The following is a 13,341-nucleotide window of genomic DNA, read 5'->3' on the forward strand; positions in this document are numbered from 1 at the left end:
CGTATAGAAAAGGTGCGACTCTGAACCTAATTCAATACATCTCTATACAATTCAGGGGCGCGGTAATAACATCCAGTCGAGTCTTAACTTTACGCATATGCAGCCTTGTTCAAGACGCGGCTAGATTGGAGAGCTTGTTGTGAACTGGATGACTTTCCTTGGTCGCTTTGAGTAAACTGGGTTCTTTACCTTTCAGGAACCGTCCAAACTCAAAAACCTCTAGACGTCTAAATAATTCATTTTCCCACTTTTCAGGTGGCTCGGGATGTGGATAAGATGTTAATGGGTCTCGGGCTGGGAATAGCATTTGTCGGTCGGACCCAGCAGCAAGAGTAGATTGGAACTGAATAAAGAGTTATGGACCTCCAAGAGTCTAAACATACTGAGTAATCGCGGTTAAAGCACACCCCTTTCAGTTGATGACCAACCCACGACTCATTGTGTTAAATCCGATAGTCATCTATCCGTTATCGCCTAAATATGCATATAGCCATGTACATTAAGCCCAGAAAACTGCCAGCTTTTTTTGTTTATTCTCGCATGACTAAATTGATTGCAAGACGCATATAGCAGGTATTACACATCCAGCAGACAATACTACTTTACACAACTCTCGCCTCTTTCATCCTCACCCAAAGCCCTCCCTAACACACATCATCAACATCAGTACTACTCACAAAACCACTCGCGCAAAACAGCCTACTCACATTACAATACAACGTCAGATGGTTCTTGGGCCAAACCTTTTCGTAAACCCTTCGGCCAGTCCCGTTCTTCCATCCGGGCCGAGGGAGAGTTCCTACTGGGTGAGCTTCGGGCACGAGCTCGATGGTTTCGACTCGTTGGAGGAGGCGGCAGAGGAAGAATGACGCTTCGCTAGGGATGGGTATAGATAAGTCGCTGGTTTAGTGCAATATGGGTAAACTACTCACTTGTATGCGAATTGTTGGCCCAGGCACTGGGTGCACAGTTAACATACGCCTATTGTGAGATAAGATGGCTTACGATTCGCGGTCCGGCATTAAAAGGTAAAAAGATGAATGGGTTCGGCGTGACGTATTTCTTTAACCTATCGTCGAGCCATCGGTCGGGGTCAAAGTTGTCCGCGTCGGGCTGAGATCACAAACATCAGTGTGTCTATGTACAACGAAAGAAATTCTTACACCCCACATCCTTCCGACGATGCATCATCAAAGTAGACCAAGTCATCCTAAACCACGATATAACGAAATCGAAAAGAGCCCATGATAGCGGACGCACCTCGTTCCTGCGGGAATATAGTACCGCTTCCCATTTATATGGAGTACTGTCGACTTGGCTGCCGCACGTACGTTAACGGGGACAGCCGGGAACAATCTACGAATAATCAGCCGAGGAAATCAACATTGCAAAGAAATTTCCCAACCTGAGTGTCTCATTGATCACAGCTCGCAAGTATTTCATTTCCTTCAAGTCATCAGGAGTCGGGTGATTCGAAGTTCCAAGACGCCCGGTAATTTCGTCCCGGAGTCTGCTCATAATCGCCGGGTTCTCAGCTAGTATGTACACGGCAAAGGTTAAAGTCGTGGCGGTCTATACGAGGGTATCAGTACCTGGACCAAAATACATCACGTTCATCTCACCGTATCACGAGCAGCGACCAAAATGTTGATAATCTCGTCCTTGATGACAGATTCGTCTGATTTTTTGTTAGACCCACGAAGACCAACCCTGTCCATGTACTCACCTTGAGTAAACTTGACCAAATGGTCAAGAAGAGTGTCTGCATCCTGATCTCCTTCATTTGTCGGTTTAGACTCGATATCAGAACCCCGCTCTAGCTTTTTTCTCAGTATCGGTGTCACATATGCGTTGATGATCTTCATATCCTCCGCAGTTCGGTCCCAAAATAGCTCCATCCAAGGCCAAAACATTGCCAGCCCGAACCGTTGCATAACTTGACCCTGGGCTCGAGAAAACGCAGCGGCAAACGAAGCACTGTCATCAGCAGGCTTTCCGTGCGGATATGGCAATGGCGCATCCAACGAACGAGTATCTCGACCAAACAGGAATTCAGTTCCGGAATCGAGGGTAAAACGAGCAACTAGGTCCTGAAAGTCAACTGCGGGGCGGCTCGGCTCGGATACTCGTGAGAGGAGCTTGGAGATGGCGATGTCGGCGTGTCGGGCAAAGTTATCAAAGTGGGAGATGCGGTCTCGCGTAAAGTATGGTCGACTCATGCTTCGGTGGAATTTCCAAGTTTCGCCTATAAATGCGTTTTATCAGAGTTCTGCTGAAAGAACTTGAACACGAAATTACCATCGCTATTAAATATCCCATTTCCTAGAAGGCTAAACATTATTCCCTGTATATCGGACCCTGGGTGCTCCAAGTTGGTATACCATGCTGAGAAGTATGTCACCTTGCTCACCTTTTTCATAGCTATTAAAGTCTGTACTCAGGATCGCCTTTACGACCTCGGGCTCGACGGTCATGATCTAAAGAGGGTGAGTGCTGATAAGCGGTCGCAAAGTCCCGAAACTACTTGATCTTGTCCGAATAGTCCTAAGTTGAAAGTATTCCCATGCTGTGGAATCATGATCTCCCAAGTAGTGCCAAATACTCTGTAAACATAAATACCTTTACTGCCATTCCTAATTTCAAGCTTACCATTCTGCATAACATTTGTATCGAAAGGAATAAAGTCCAAATTTAGAGGCCATTTCAACTTTATCTTTGGTATTTCTACTACATCAGGACCAAATTTCTTTCTGTCAAGCTGGCGCTGGTATCTTCCAATAGAGGTGCGGATAATCGCAAGAACCCCCAATGCTATAATACTACGGACCGCAGTCGGAAGATCCAGGAACAACCTTAGAAACTCGGAGGCCGAATCACGGGGCAGTGCTTGTTCGAGAAGTAAAGGAACTGACACAGCGAGTGCAGGAGGTAAGACCAAGGATGGGAGAGAGCCGAGCACAATTGAGAGTCCCGCTCCCCAGGTAATTGGTGAACGAGGCATGGTCCGAATTCGAGTTGCCAATTCACGTGAGCTAATTCAAACAGATTGCGTTATCAATTCCAGTGGTTTGAAGTGTCTGACGACGAGAGATAGCGCCAGATACTTCAAAGTCAATGTGTGGTTGTGATTAAAAGCACTAGGACGGACTGCTATTATACGTTTTGTTGAACCTCATACCCAGGGTTATCACTGGCTATTTCGGGTAGAACTAGGCCATTCGACAAGCTAGATCCCGCGCATCAAATATGAATAATCTACGTAAAGTCTCGGCCTCAGGATAGCGTGTCCGCACATTTGGTTTCTGGCTAGATTATTGGGTTCTCTCAACTATTGCTGCGAGAATAATTTGAAGGTTGTGCATCAATAGCTCCAGCGGCAAGTCACTCAGCGATGTGGGGTGGGAAATATGTCGTGGGTAGCATCCAATGAGAGCCAAAATCAGGTCAAACTGCCCGATTCATCTATCCGCAAATGCAGTCAATACAATGCAATTAGCTTGCATTCAAACACGGCTGCATGTACCTCCCCTCAAACATACCCCCTAGCTGCAAAAGAAAGAATCGTTTGCCTAAGTATGAGACCTAGCATATCTTAAAGTGATCGGCAGTTCGGCGCTCCTCTGATGCGACAAGGATACAGGACCGATCGCAGCATTTTCCCTAGCATGATGAATCATAGCTGAAGTCTAGGCCGAAGTCGCCTCTTTGCGTGGTTTACTCACAACGCAAGCCGAAATATAGCGCTCGAATTCCCACGTTTGAGCACAACTTCGACCCTCCCTGTGCAGCAACCGTGTTTTTCAAACTAGGCGTTGTCTCATTCCAACTTGATCGCTAAGAATGCCTGGTTTATCTTCTTCCGATATAACCTAAATTGGGCAAGGAAAGCGCGACATGAATGCTCTAATGGCCGAGAATTTTATAACTCTATCTAATTCTTAGTCCTCATTAAAGAATATATACGAACAGTTTGAGAGGTCATGCCGTGTTTCGTGAAAAAAAAATCACTTAAACCTTGGTTTCACCGCTAGCCTCCTTCATACGAACCCAGAGTCCACCCTATAAAAATATTAAAGAAAGCTCCATTATGAGAACCTAATAAACTCACCACAGCATACATAGTGAGATGGCTCTTCAACCAAAATTGCTCAATCGCCTGGCGGCCTGGACCTTGCTTCCAGTGCGAGGGAGGGTGAGACTCGAGAGGCTGCGCATCTGGTGCGAGCGTAATGTGGTCTACGTGTTGAAGAAGCCTCACCAGGAAGTAGGACGATTCACTATAGGAAGTTATTGAGTCAGAACTTATCAATCGACCCTCAGCAACGACGTACTTGTAAGCAAACTGCTGGCCTAGACACTAAATTCAAAGGGTCGATTTTATATAGCTTTGAGATGCGATTAAGGCAACTTACAATACGGGGACCAGCGCTGAACGGGAGGAAGATAAATGGATTCGGTGTGACATATTTCTTCAGCCGTTCGTCTAGCCAACGTTCGGGATCGAACTCTTCAGCATCCGGCTAATGAATTATTTTGAAGTTAGTAAGCATAGCCTCGTTAATTAATTTAAGGGTGACCGACCCCCCAGAGGTCCTTTCGTCGGTGCATATGGAAAATCGAGATAGGAATTCTGGTGCAGTCAGCGACACTATCCCAAGTAAAGGAGAAATTACACTCACTGAGCACCAGCAGGGACGTAGAACTTTTTCCCTTCAGACTTCAGCACGGTTGACCTGGATGCCGTACGCTCGTTGAAAGGTACTGGCGGGAACACTCTGGGTCGCATCAGGAATCATGATTTGTCAGCAGCATACAACTAACTCACCGAAGTACCTCGTTGATAAAGGCCCTCAAGTACTTCATTCCACGAAGAGCTTCGAATGTGGGGTATTCAGAGGAACCAAAAGTGCTTAGTACCTCGGCACGGAGCTTGACAAGGCATTCAGGATACATGGCCAAAGCATAGCAGGCAAATGTGAGTGTGGCTGCCGTCTGTCAGAGTACCCTTTAGTTTACAAACGAACCATACTTGAAGAAGAGGAAAATACCGTATCGCGGCCCGCAATCAAAATATTCAAAAGCTCATCCTTAATAACTCGTTCATCTGCTCTTTTCAATCAGCCCGATTCAAACGCATGCTCGTCATGGTACGCACCGTCCGAGCACCTGACCAAATGATCCAACAAAGTCTCTCCTTCACCACCAGCTTCCTTCTCCTTGAGATTCAATAGACCATCTCGCTTCTCTTTCAGCTTGGCTTCGAGGATCGGGTTTGTAAAGGCGTTGATAACCTTCATGCTCCCTTCCGTTTTGTCCTTGAATAATTCAAACCATGGCCAAAACGAACCCAGAACGAATCTACCCATAAGCAACTCCTGAGCACGACCAAATGCTACAGCGAACGTAGCACTTTCGTCAGCAGGGGGCTCATTTGGGCGAGGCAATGGTGCGCTGAGAGAATGAGTTGAAGAACCAAACAAGAACTCGGTGGCAGAATCCAGGGTGAACCGTCCAACCAGGTCCTGGAAATCCACAGCCGGGGAGCCAGGCTCAGATAGTCTTTTCAGTAGTTTCTTAATAGCGATATCCGAGTGTTGGGCAAAGAGATCTATATGCGTGACTCGTTCGCGATGGAAGTATGGCCTGGACATTGATCGATGCAGTTGCCACATATCTCCATCCGAGTTGAAAACGCCGACGCCGAGGACGGTGTCCATCTTTGTTTTGAACTTCTTTCCTGAATCGATAGTGTCAGTTGATTGAATCGAAGTAGCGTATCCAGCAATCCTCTGAAGCTACTGGCGAATAAACTCACCCTTCTCAAAGCTATTAAAGTCTGTGCTCAATACAGACTTGACACATTCGGGATCGCATGTAAACACCTATTCTACACATGAGCATATAACGATCCAAGAGCCCCAAAATTATACTGGTCACCTGATCAAGTCCAAAAATCCTCATATTGAATGTATGGCCATGCGTGGGAAAGCATTGGCTAAACATTTCTCCGATGTATCCTGTCATTGTAACCAGTCAATTTAGGTGATACCTTTGAGCAACATACTCACCAGTTTCTCTCATATGTAGTGCTTCCGGAATCCAGTCAATGTTCCCCGGGAGTCTCTTCTTGATACGAGGCGCTTCAATCACATCAGGACCCAACCTCCTACGATCTTGCCGCCTACGAAGGTACCTCACAAGACTACTCAGAGACGAATATAGAGCCAAAGCTAGTGGGAAGAACAAAGCGCGCAGAGTAGGGTTGGTGATGCATCTTTGGAGATAGTCAGATTCAATGCCCTTTTGGGTTTGACATCCAATCACAAGGCCAAGGTATATAAAGGCTGGTGGAGCCAACAGACCCGGAACCAGCCGTAGAACTACAGGCAACCCAGGTCCTATCCACGTCCGGTTGATATGTTGCATGTTAACACACGCGTTACTGAGGGGGAGGGGTGAAGCCGCGTCTCGGAAGGATATTAAGTACTATCAAAGTTGCGGGTCCCCACGAGCAGCCCCAGCATGGGGCCTTCTAATTCTCTCTTGTGAGTTGTCTTGGATAACGTGCGCCGGGGGCCGGGATGGGATATTCCAGTTCCACAGCTAATGCATTTATGATTTCTCTTGAAATTACACAGAAGCAGAATCAAAAACAGGCATTTTGGGGATGTCGCTACTGTAGATAACCCGTGGTACTTTCGTCATGCCACAATCCCCACGCGTATCGAAGAATGGATTGGGCATCGCGAAGATGTTAATTCACGTGAGCAAAAGCTAACCTAAAATTCCAAATCTGGAGCTGATTACGCCACGTGACCCTCGGCTTGACCAATACATCTACCACGGCCCGCGATGGCTTTCTCAGCTTCACTTTCCCAATCGAATCCGTTTGGATATGATGAGGAAGCGGACATGTCGGCTGGATGGGGAGCTCCTACTACGCAACCAAATTCATCGAGTGATGCTCTGAAGAATACGATGAAAAAAGAAGCGGTGATTAAGTAGGCAGGCCTTCCCACCCCCACACAAGCGTGGACTAATCGCTACGCAGAGATATCGTTGCGGCACAGGACGATCTTCGTAGTATGTGCAATTCACCCATCACTTGATAGGTACGGACTTACGTGATTGTAGCATTGTTAGGGCGTGTACAGACGGTACAGGCCGAGGTTGACAAGCTGTCATCTGGCAATGCGATGCTTCAAATGTACATCGACAATCTCACAAAGCAAATTGCTAAGCGGTAGGGGCGGAGCAAACCCCACTGATCGAGTAGAAGCTCTTTGTATGTAAAAATCTCAAGTAGCGCACCAGCTCGTTTGACTATTCATAGTATCGATAGTATCGACTTCATTGAGTCATCTAGAGGTGGTCCAGCTTGATGTGGCCGAACGAAAGTGTGACAGGGCGCTAGACAAAGTGCGTTTCCGCGACCCACTTCACAGGTCTACGTGGGGAGAAGTTTAATTCTGTGCCCGTATTTCAAAAAATGGACGACCCTTTACTATGTGCGCCAACACAAGCTTCCTTGCTTGTGCGTGGCAGAGATAAAAGCCAGGGCGGCGGAGCTTAATTTTGAAGCGAACATATATCTGAGATGGGATTTCTAGTGCTCAGCAGGGGTGTGATAAAACGCTTGAGGATTCTGAACTACTGTGCTTCAAAGATGAAATAAACTACAATCAACTTAGTCACGGAAGCTTGATCAATTAAAGCTTTCGTTCAATTGAATAACCTTATCAAACTGTTGTCTCTCCTTAATCGTTTGTTATATCCCAAAGGACCCGACCGAGTTTTGATAAAGCTGGGTATACACGGGGAGCGATCATCTCAATTAAAAAATAGCTCACTTTGAACGACTGAGAACATTCTAGAGCCAGACATCACGGCACAGTAGCCACTTCAACACGTGACTGTAATGTAACGACCTCCAGGATGATCAGGTGGCTATTGATCGTGCCACGACCCTCAACCCGACCTCTACGTTCCTGGGTGACCTCTCACAAAAACAAGCTTTACAATGCATACACTATACTTTCATCGCCTTCCTCCCAACGTCGCAAAAAGTGCTTTTTCGGATGCTATTGACAAATTTATTGCCAACGCCCTTAGCGAAGCCACGGGTGTCTCTCGACCTTCGATTCATATGGATGTTCTCAGCAACCCAACTTTGAATAAGAAGCACTACGGTTATGGATCGCTTCGGTTTACAGACGAGAAAGCAAAGGAAATGTTCATGGCCAAAGTAAGTCAGGATATCTGTTTAAATAGTTCCTGCGCTAAGATGAGCAAAAGCTCAAAACAGAGCCGATCATGTTTGGTTCTGAAACTGTGGAATTCTTGCTCGAAAAGCCAGCCAATGTGCCAGAGTCACACTTCGGGCAATCAACTAGTTCTTCATCGGAAGTAGCCTCCAGGTCTAACGGACGATCACCCCAATCAAGCGGCTCTACGTCTCCCCGGCAAGCCAGTCGGTCTAATGCCTTCTCCAAGACACCAGGTCGGCCTAATCGACATGTTATGAACCTGAATCGAGCAAAGCCTCCTCAATTTGAAAAGAGGGAGGTGCGCCCGCCAAATATCAAATACCTTCGCAAACTCCACCACCGGCTTTCGGTTCTCGGACAGCACTTACGCCTAGAAACACTGGAATTTGGAGTCCTACGCAACTGGAACTTCTCCGTCGAGTACTCGCGCTCCCTTATTGAAGAAACAGGCTATTTCAAATTTGAAGATGACGAAAAATCAATGCGAATTAGTATTGGAGGCTCACACCACGACTCAACAGAGTCAAGCATCGCTATCGCGATACAGAATGTCAACTATGTAGCTCTAGGAACCGACTTCGGAAACCGATATATGTTTCTTTCGCTTTCGCAAAACCCACAGTTTGAGCTTGGTAATATCGCTCGACCGATGACCGGGAATGGAAGAGTCGATGCACGACGGTGCCGGGATCGACTGTCTGCTCTTGACGATCGCCATGGACGAGTTGCACCATATACCTCTCGGTGGATTAAGCTCACCTTTCACGTGGACAGCCCAGCTCCCGACGCACAGTTGTGCAAGATGGCTGGGCTCGTCGAACCAGCAATAGATCCCCCACTCAGCTTTAGAAAACTAGACGTCTACTCTCCTCGTAATATCGCCTCTGTCGAAAATTGGTCTCAGGGAGGTTCCTTGGACTGGGAGGTTGCCTTTCAGGTCGAGGCCCTCTTCCGTAATGGAGTGCTCGTGCCAACAGAGATCATGGCGATCAAACCGATCATAGAAGCGTTGGCCAAACAATCAAAGGGTCAAGCCGCGGATGCACTTCGAACTTTTAGGGCTGAAATTCAAGGCGCTGGTGCTCGGAGGACTTTCAACGATTTCGAGGACAAGGACGTCGTCAAGGAATTCAGCGATCACATCAGCCGAAACACCCAGTCGATGCCCTTGGAACGGATTAAAATATCAAATTCCAATTTTATGTGCTACCATTTAAAGATTACCCCCACCGCTGTGCACCTCAACGGTTTGTCTTTTGCTGCGTGGTTGATATGCAAGCTAACCTGCCACTCAGGGCCCTTGGAAGAACAATCGAACCGGGTCATACGTCGGTACCCCGGATACGAGACGCATTTCATAAGGGTCGCTTTCACTGACGAAGCGGACGAAAGAACTCGCTTCGAGTATGAAGTTGACACTTTGGCATTTACCCAAAAGAGAGTTGGCCAGTTTCTCAAAAACGGTAAGCACGATTTCGGTTTTTCAATCCTTGCTCTCACTCAGGCATCAATCATAGAAATATTGGTTTGTAATCGACGCTATGAACTACTCGGATACAGCCAATCTGGTAAGCAGGCTGTGAGCTTATATAAGCGCACAGAACTAACATATTCAAATAACTATAGGTTTCCGTGAAAATGCATGCTTTTACATTGCACCCTTTGAATGGGAAGGCCAAACTATCAATGGCGAATACATCCGTCAGAGCTTGGGCAATTTTGACCGAGTTATCGATTCCCCATCACGCTACGGCGCCCGCATGAGCCAGGCGTTTTCCGCGACCAGTCCATCGGTTGTGCTCAAGGAGTCGGAAATCAAGCAAATTCCAGAACTCCAAGCGTCACGTAAAAGGATATTTTCGGACGGCTGTGCAACTATTAGTCGGGAGCTCGCAAAGGATGTTTGGGCTAGTTTAGTGGAAAATATGCCTGCTGATCGTCAGGCTTTTCTCCAAGACGTTCAGCCCCCTTCTGCATTCCAGATTAGAATCGGAGGTCGGTTCCCTTAAGCTCTTTTTTATGGATACATCTAACGCTGCTATCGGGATTTTTAGGAAGTAAAGGCATGGTTCGACTTGACCCCAAATTGGAGGGTCGAATGTTATGCCTGCGCCCTTCGATGATCAAATTCGATGCTGAGCATGAGCTCTCTTTGGAAATCGCTCGTGCATTCACGACTTTCAGCCCTTGTTTTCTGAATAGGTATGCATCTTCGTAGATGATCTAAATGCAAAGTTGACAACGGTCACTATGTAGGCCGCTCATAGTACTACTCTGGAGCGGTGGCGTGGAAGATGAAGTCTTTGTAAAGCTGATGAAAGATAGCTTGGCTCGGACAACGTCCGACATGTCCACCCTAGACGGAGTAGCCCAGCAACTCTATGCAAATCAGCTAGGAGCTCCTTTCCACCTGGCTAGTACATTCCGCCGACTGTCCCGTCTGAATATAGCGCTCGATCTGCCAGAATTTCGCACCTCAGGTATACATAAACTTTTGAACGCCACTCTCTTCCATATCAAGCGCGATCTCAAACACAAGGCGAGGATAAAGGTCCCGGATAGCTATACCCTTGTCGGCGTTTGCGACGAAGATGATTACTTACGACCACGTCAAATATACGGTAAGCGATTGCGCATAATGGTTGCTTTACCCAGCTGAGATACACTTATTGCTTAAACTCTAGCTTGCATCCAGCATGTCGATCACAATAGCGGAATGGCGGATGTGCGATATCTAGAGGGACGCTATCTAGTCACCCGGAGCCCGGTCATACACCCAGGTGACGCGCAGGTAGTTTGGGCGATCGGAAAACCGCCCACCGATTCGCCCTTTTACGGAGAAGGCAACAACTTACCCAATATTGTTGTTTTCTCCACTAGAGGGGTCCGCTCCATTCCTAGTATGTTGGGTGGCGGTGACCTTGGTAAGTACATTTAATATTACTTGAACCGACTTCTGAAACCAGTGTATAGATGGAGTATGTTGACTTGGTTTATTCATCTTCACTCACTAACCAGCAATCAGGATCTTTACAATTTGATACCACTACCAGAACTTATCCCCCGTTATAGATACAGCCCAGCCAATTACGACAATCCTAACCCAAAGAAGATTGGCCGCCCTAGGTTAGTTTCTAAACTGGACGCGACGATATCTTGGTTAATCATGTCCACAGTACCATTAATGATGTCGCCGATTTTATGGTTGAGGTCAGTCGCGTTCCCCCTGACTGATACATGTACTTATGATTCCGGGCGTATGTAGTACATCTGTCATGATGCGGTACGTGACTTGTATTCAATTATAATCACGTAGTTATTGATTATAGACCGTGTAGCTTGGCATGATTGCCACCAACCACCTCGTTATTGCTTCAACCTCTGAGATGCGTGCTCGGGACGAGAATTGCCTGATTAATGCGGAGTTGCATTCCAAGGTGTGCACCAAAGAACATACGAAGTCTTTTTTAAAATTGACTGTGCTCCAATCAGGCTGTTGATTTTGTGAAAAATGGCTACTATGTGGCGAACCACGAGATCCGAAAAGCCAAATATGACAAGCATATCAACGAAGATACTGGAATGGGTCTGAAGCCTGACTGGCAAGCTGGCCATGGACGTGACCCTACTGATGGCCGGTATTACGAATGCGACAGGTTCGTATTCACTTCTTAAATGAACCCGTCCCTCTAGCTTACGTATACTGTTGTAGCGTGCTTGGAAAGCTATTTCGTGCAGTTGAGCTACCTTCAGGAAATCCCGCCCGAGAATCAGAAATCCAACAGCAGGTGCCAAATGTAATACAGAAATGCATCGCCAGCCATGTTGCCAAATACAAGGACGAAATCAAGACGACTTTTAGTAGCCCTGCCACCATCGCATTTATTCAATCCTTGATACTGCGTTATACATCCGAGCTCAACCATATATGCGTGGCGCATACAATCTCCAGCGAGTCTGCCGAGCGGGTATCCGAAATCGAGGTCATGCTGGGCACTAATCTCGAAGTAAATTCAAAGTCAGACCTGATCAAACGGATGAAGAGCCTTACCCACAACCTCGCCAACACCATGCGACATCAACTCAAAGCAACAGAAGCTGAAACTAATTATGTCTGGCTAGGTCGCGCCTGGAAGGCGTACCTGCTCACTAGTAAACTTGGTGACGAGACCTTTGGGACGTTCAGCTTCAGTTGGCTTGCATTGGGTTCGGTTCTCGATGCATTACAAGCTATTGATGAACGATTTATGCCTCAGATTAGCCCAATCATCCCTCCTTTTGAATCTACTCCTTCCGGGCGCCCCAAACTGGACGAAGATTACCCTCTCCCAGATTATGACAATTGGAATGACTGGGCCGACGAAATTCCGGAAGACGTCGAAGAAAAGACCAAAGGTAAAGGCTCGTAAAGCGGCGCTGGATTGGTTAAATGCTAAATCGGATGTCGATAGAAAAAGGCGATGGTCAACTGAATACCGGACGCAACAAAGATCGGGTTCGACAGCAAGGGGGGTGGAATAATGGCAGAAGGAGCCTTGGCGGAAGTAGTAGCAGCTTTAGCTGCGATAACCATATTGATGTTCAAAACCCAAGTTTCAGTAGTAAAGGGCAAACTACACGCTCGAGTGGGGGTCGTAAGACTGGATATAGAATTATTGCTACCGGAAACATCTCATTCTGACGCGGTGAGTGATATCATATATTACACTGGTTTCAATTGAGGTATCGAAGCCAGCGTGTTTTAGAAATTAGTCCATCGTTATGGTTTGAATGTTGAAGGGCTTGTTTCAATCTTCGTAGAAGTAGCGCTGGGTGACTATCTCATACTTTAGACTTATAATCCAACTGCTAGTGCCTTGTTAAAATAGACGCATTGATTGTTCTTGTGGAGATTTCGGCGAGCTAACTAAGACTTGTAGCCTAAAACAACATCCTTGTATGAATTAGACTCATTCCACTTGTGGCCTTCAAGAGAGCAAATACATCGTAGAAGCATGGGAGGCTATAAAAACATAATGATATTTATAAGCCAAATCTGTTACTTTGTGCACAAAACGCAAGACCCCTCTTCCTG

The 13,341-nt window shown here is 46.7% G+C and overlaps 4 protein-coding genes across 4 annotated transcripts; 2 read left to right on the forward strand and 2 right to left on the reverse strand.

The window, feature by feature from the left end:
- Positions 1-109: 109 nt before the first annotated feature.
- Positions 110-3,001, reverse strand: RhiXN_05633 (cytochrome P450 family protein; the record flags this gene model as incomplete). The annotated part of the gene is made up of 13 exons (XM_043325449.1): positions 110-343; positions 633-644; positions 708-876; positions 933-958; positions 1,006-1,113; positions 1,171-1,210; positions 1,261-1,356; positions 1,406-1,572; positions 1,623-1,678; positions 1,727-2,245; positions 2,299-2,358; positions 2,411-2,477; positions 2,828-3,001. 13 exons carry the CDS (start codon positions 2,999-3,001, stop codon positions 110-112), a joined length of 1,728 nt encoding a protein of 575 aa, XP_043180881.1.
- A 1,007-nt stretch (positions 3,002-4,008) lies between these two features.
- Positions 4,009-6,426, reverse strand: RhiXN_05634 (cytochrome P450 family protein; the record flags this gene model as incomplete). The annotated part of the gene is made up of 12 exons (XM_043325450.1): positions 4,009-4,059; positions 4,109-4,277; positions 4,332-4,357; positions 4,413-4,520; positions 4,582-4,630; positions 4,680-4,775; positions 4,826-4,992; positions 5,049-5,104; positions 5,156-5,737; positions 5,816-5,882; positions 5,938-6,017; positions 6,069-6,426. 12 exons carry the CDS (start codon positions 6,424-6,426, stop codon positions 4,009-4,011), a joined length of 1,809 nt encoding a protein of 602 aa, XP_043180882.1.
- A 426-nt stretch (positions 6,427-6,852) lies between these two features.
- RhiXN_05635 (uncharacterized protein) lies at positions 6,853-7,247 on the forward strand (the record flags this gene model as incomplete). Its single annotated transcript, XM_043325451.1, has 3 exons — positions 6,853-7,001; positions 7,052-7,083; positions 7,144-7,247. The coding sequence occupies 3 exons, from the start codon at positions 6,853-6,855 to the stop codon at positions 7,245-7,247; spliced, it is 285 nt and encodes a 94-aa protein (XP_043180883.1).
- Positions 7,248-8,020: 773 nt separating this feature from the next.
- Positions 8,021-12,676, forward strand: RhiXN_05636 (RNA-dependent RNA polymerase; the record flags this gene model as incomplete). The annotated part of the gene is made up of 15 exons (XM_043325452.1): positions 8,021-8,245; positions 8,296-9,514; positions 9,563-9,730; positions 9,785-9,835; positions 9,894-10,262; positions 10,322-10,469; positions 10,524-10,888; positions 10,952-11,191; positions 11,234-11,245; positions 11,321-11,393; positions 11,444-11,477; positions 11,533-11,550; positions 11,606-11,704; positions 11,760-11,923; positions 11,980-12,676. The coding sequence occupies 15 exons, from the start codon at positions 8,021-8,023 to the stop codon at positions 12,674-12,676; spliced, it is 3,882 nt and encodes a 1,293-aa protein (XP_043180884.1).
- Between the last annotated feature and the right edge of the window lie 665 nt (positions 12,677-13,341).

This window comes from Rhizoctonia solani, chromosome 6, assembly GCF_016906535.1.
Source record: "Rhizoctonia solani chromosome 6, complete sequence".
Lineage (NCBI taxonomy): Eukaryota > Fungi > Basidiomycota > Agaricomycetes > Cantharellales > Ceratobasidiaceae > Rhizoctonia > Rhizoctonia solani.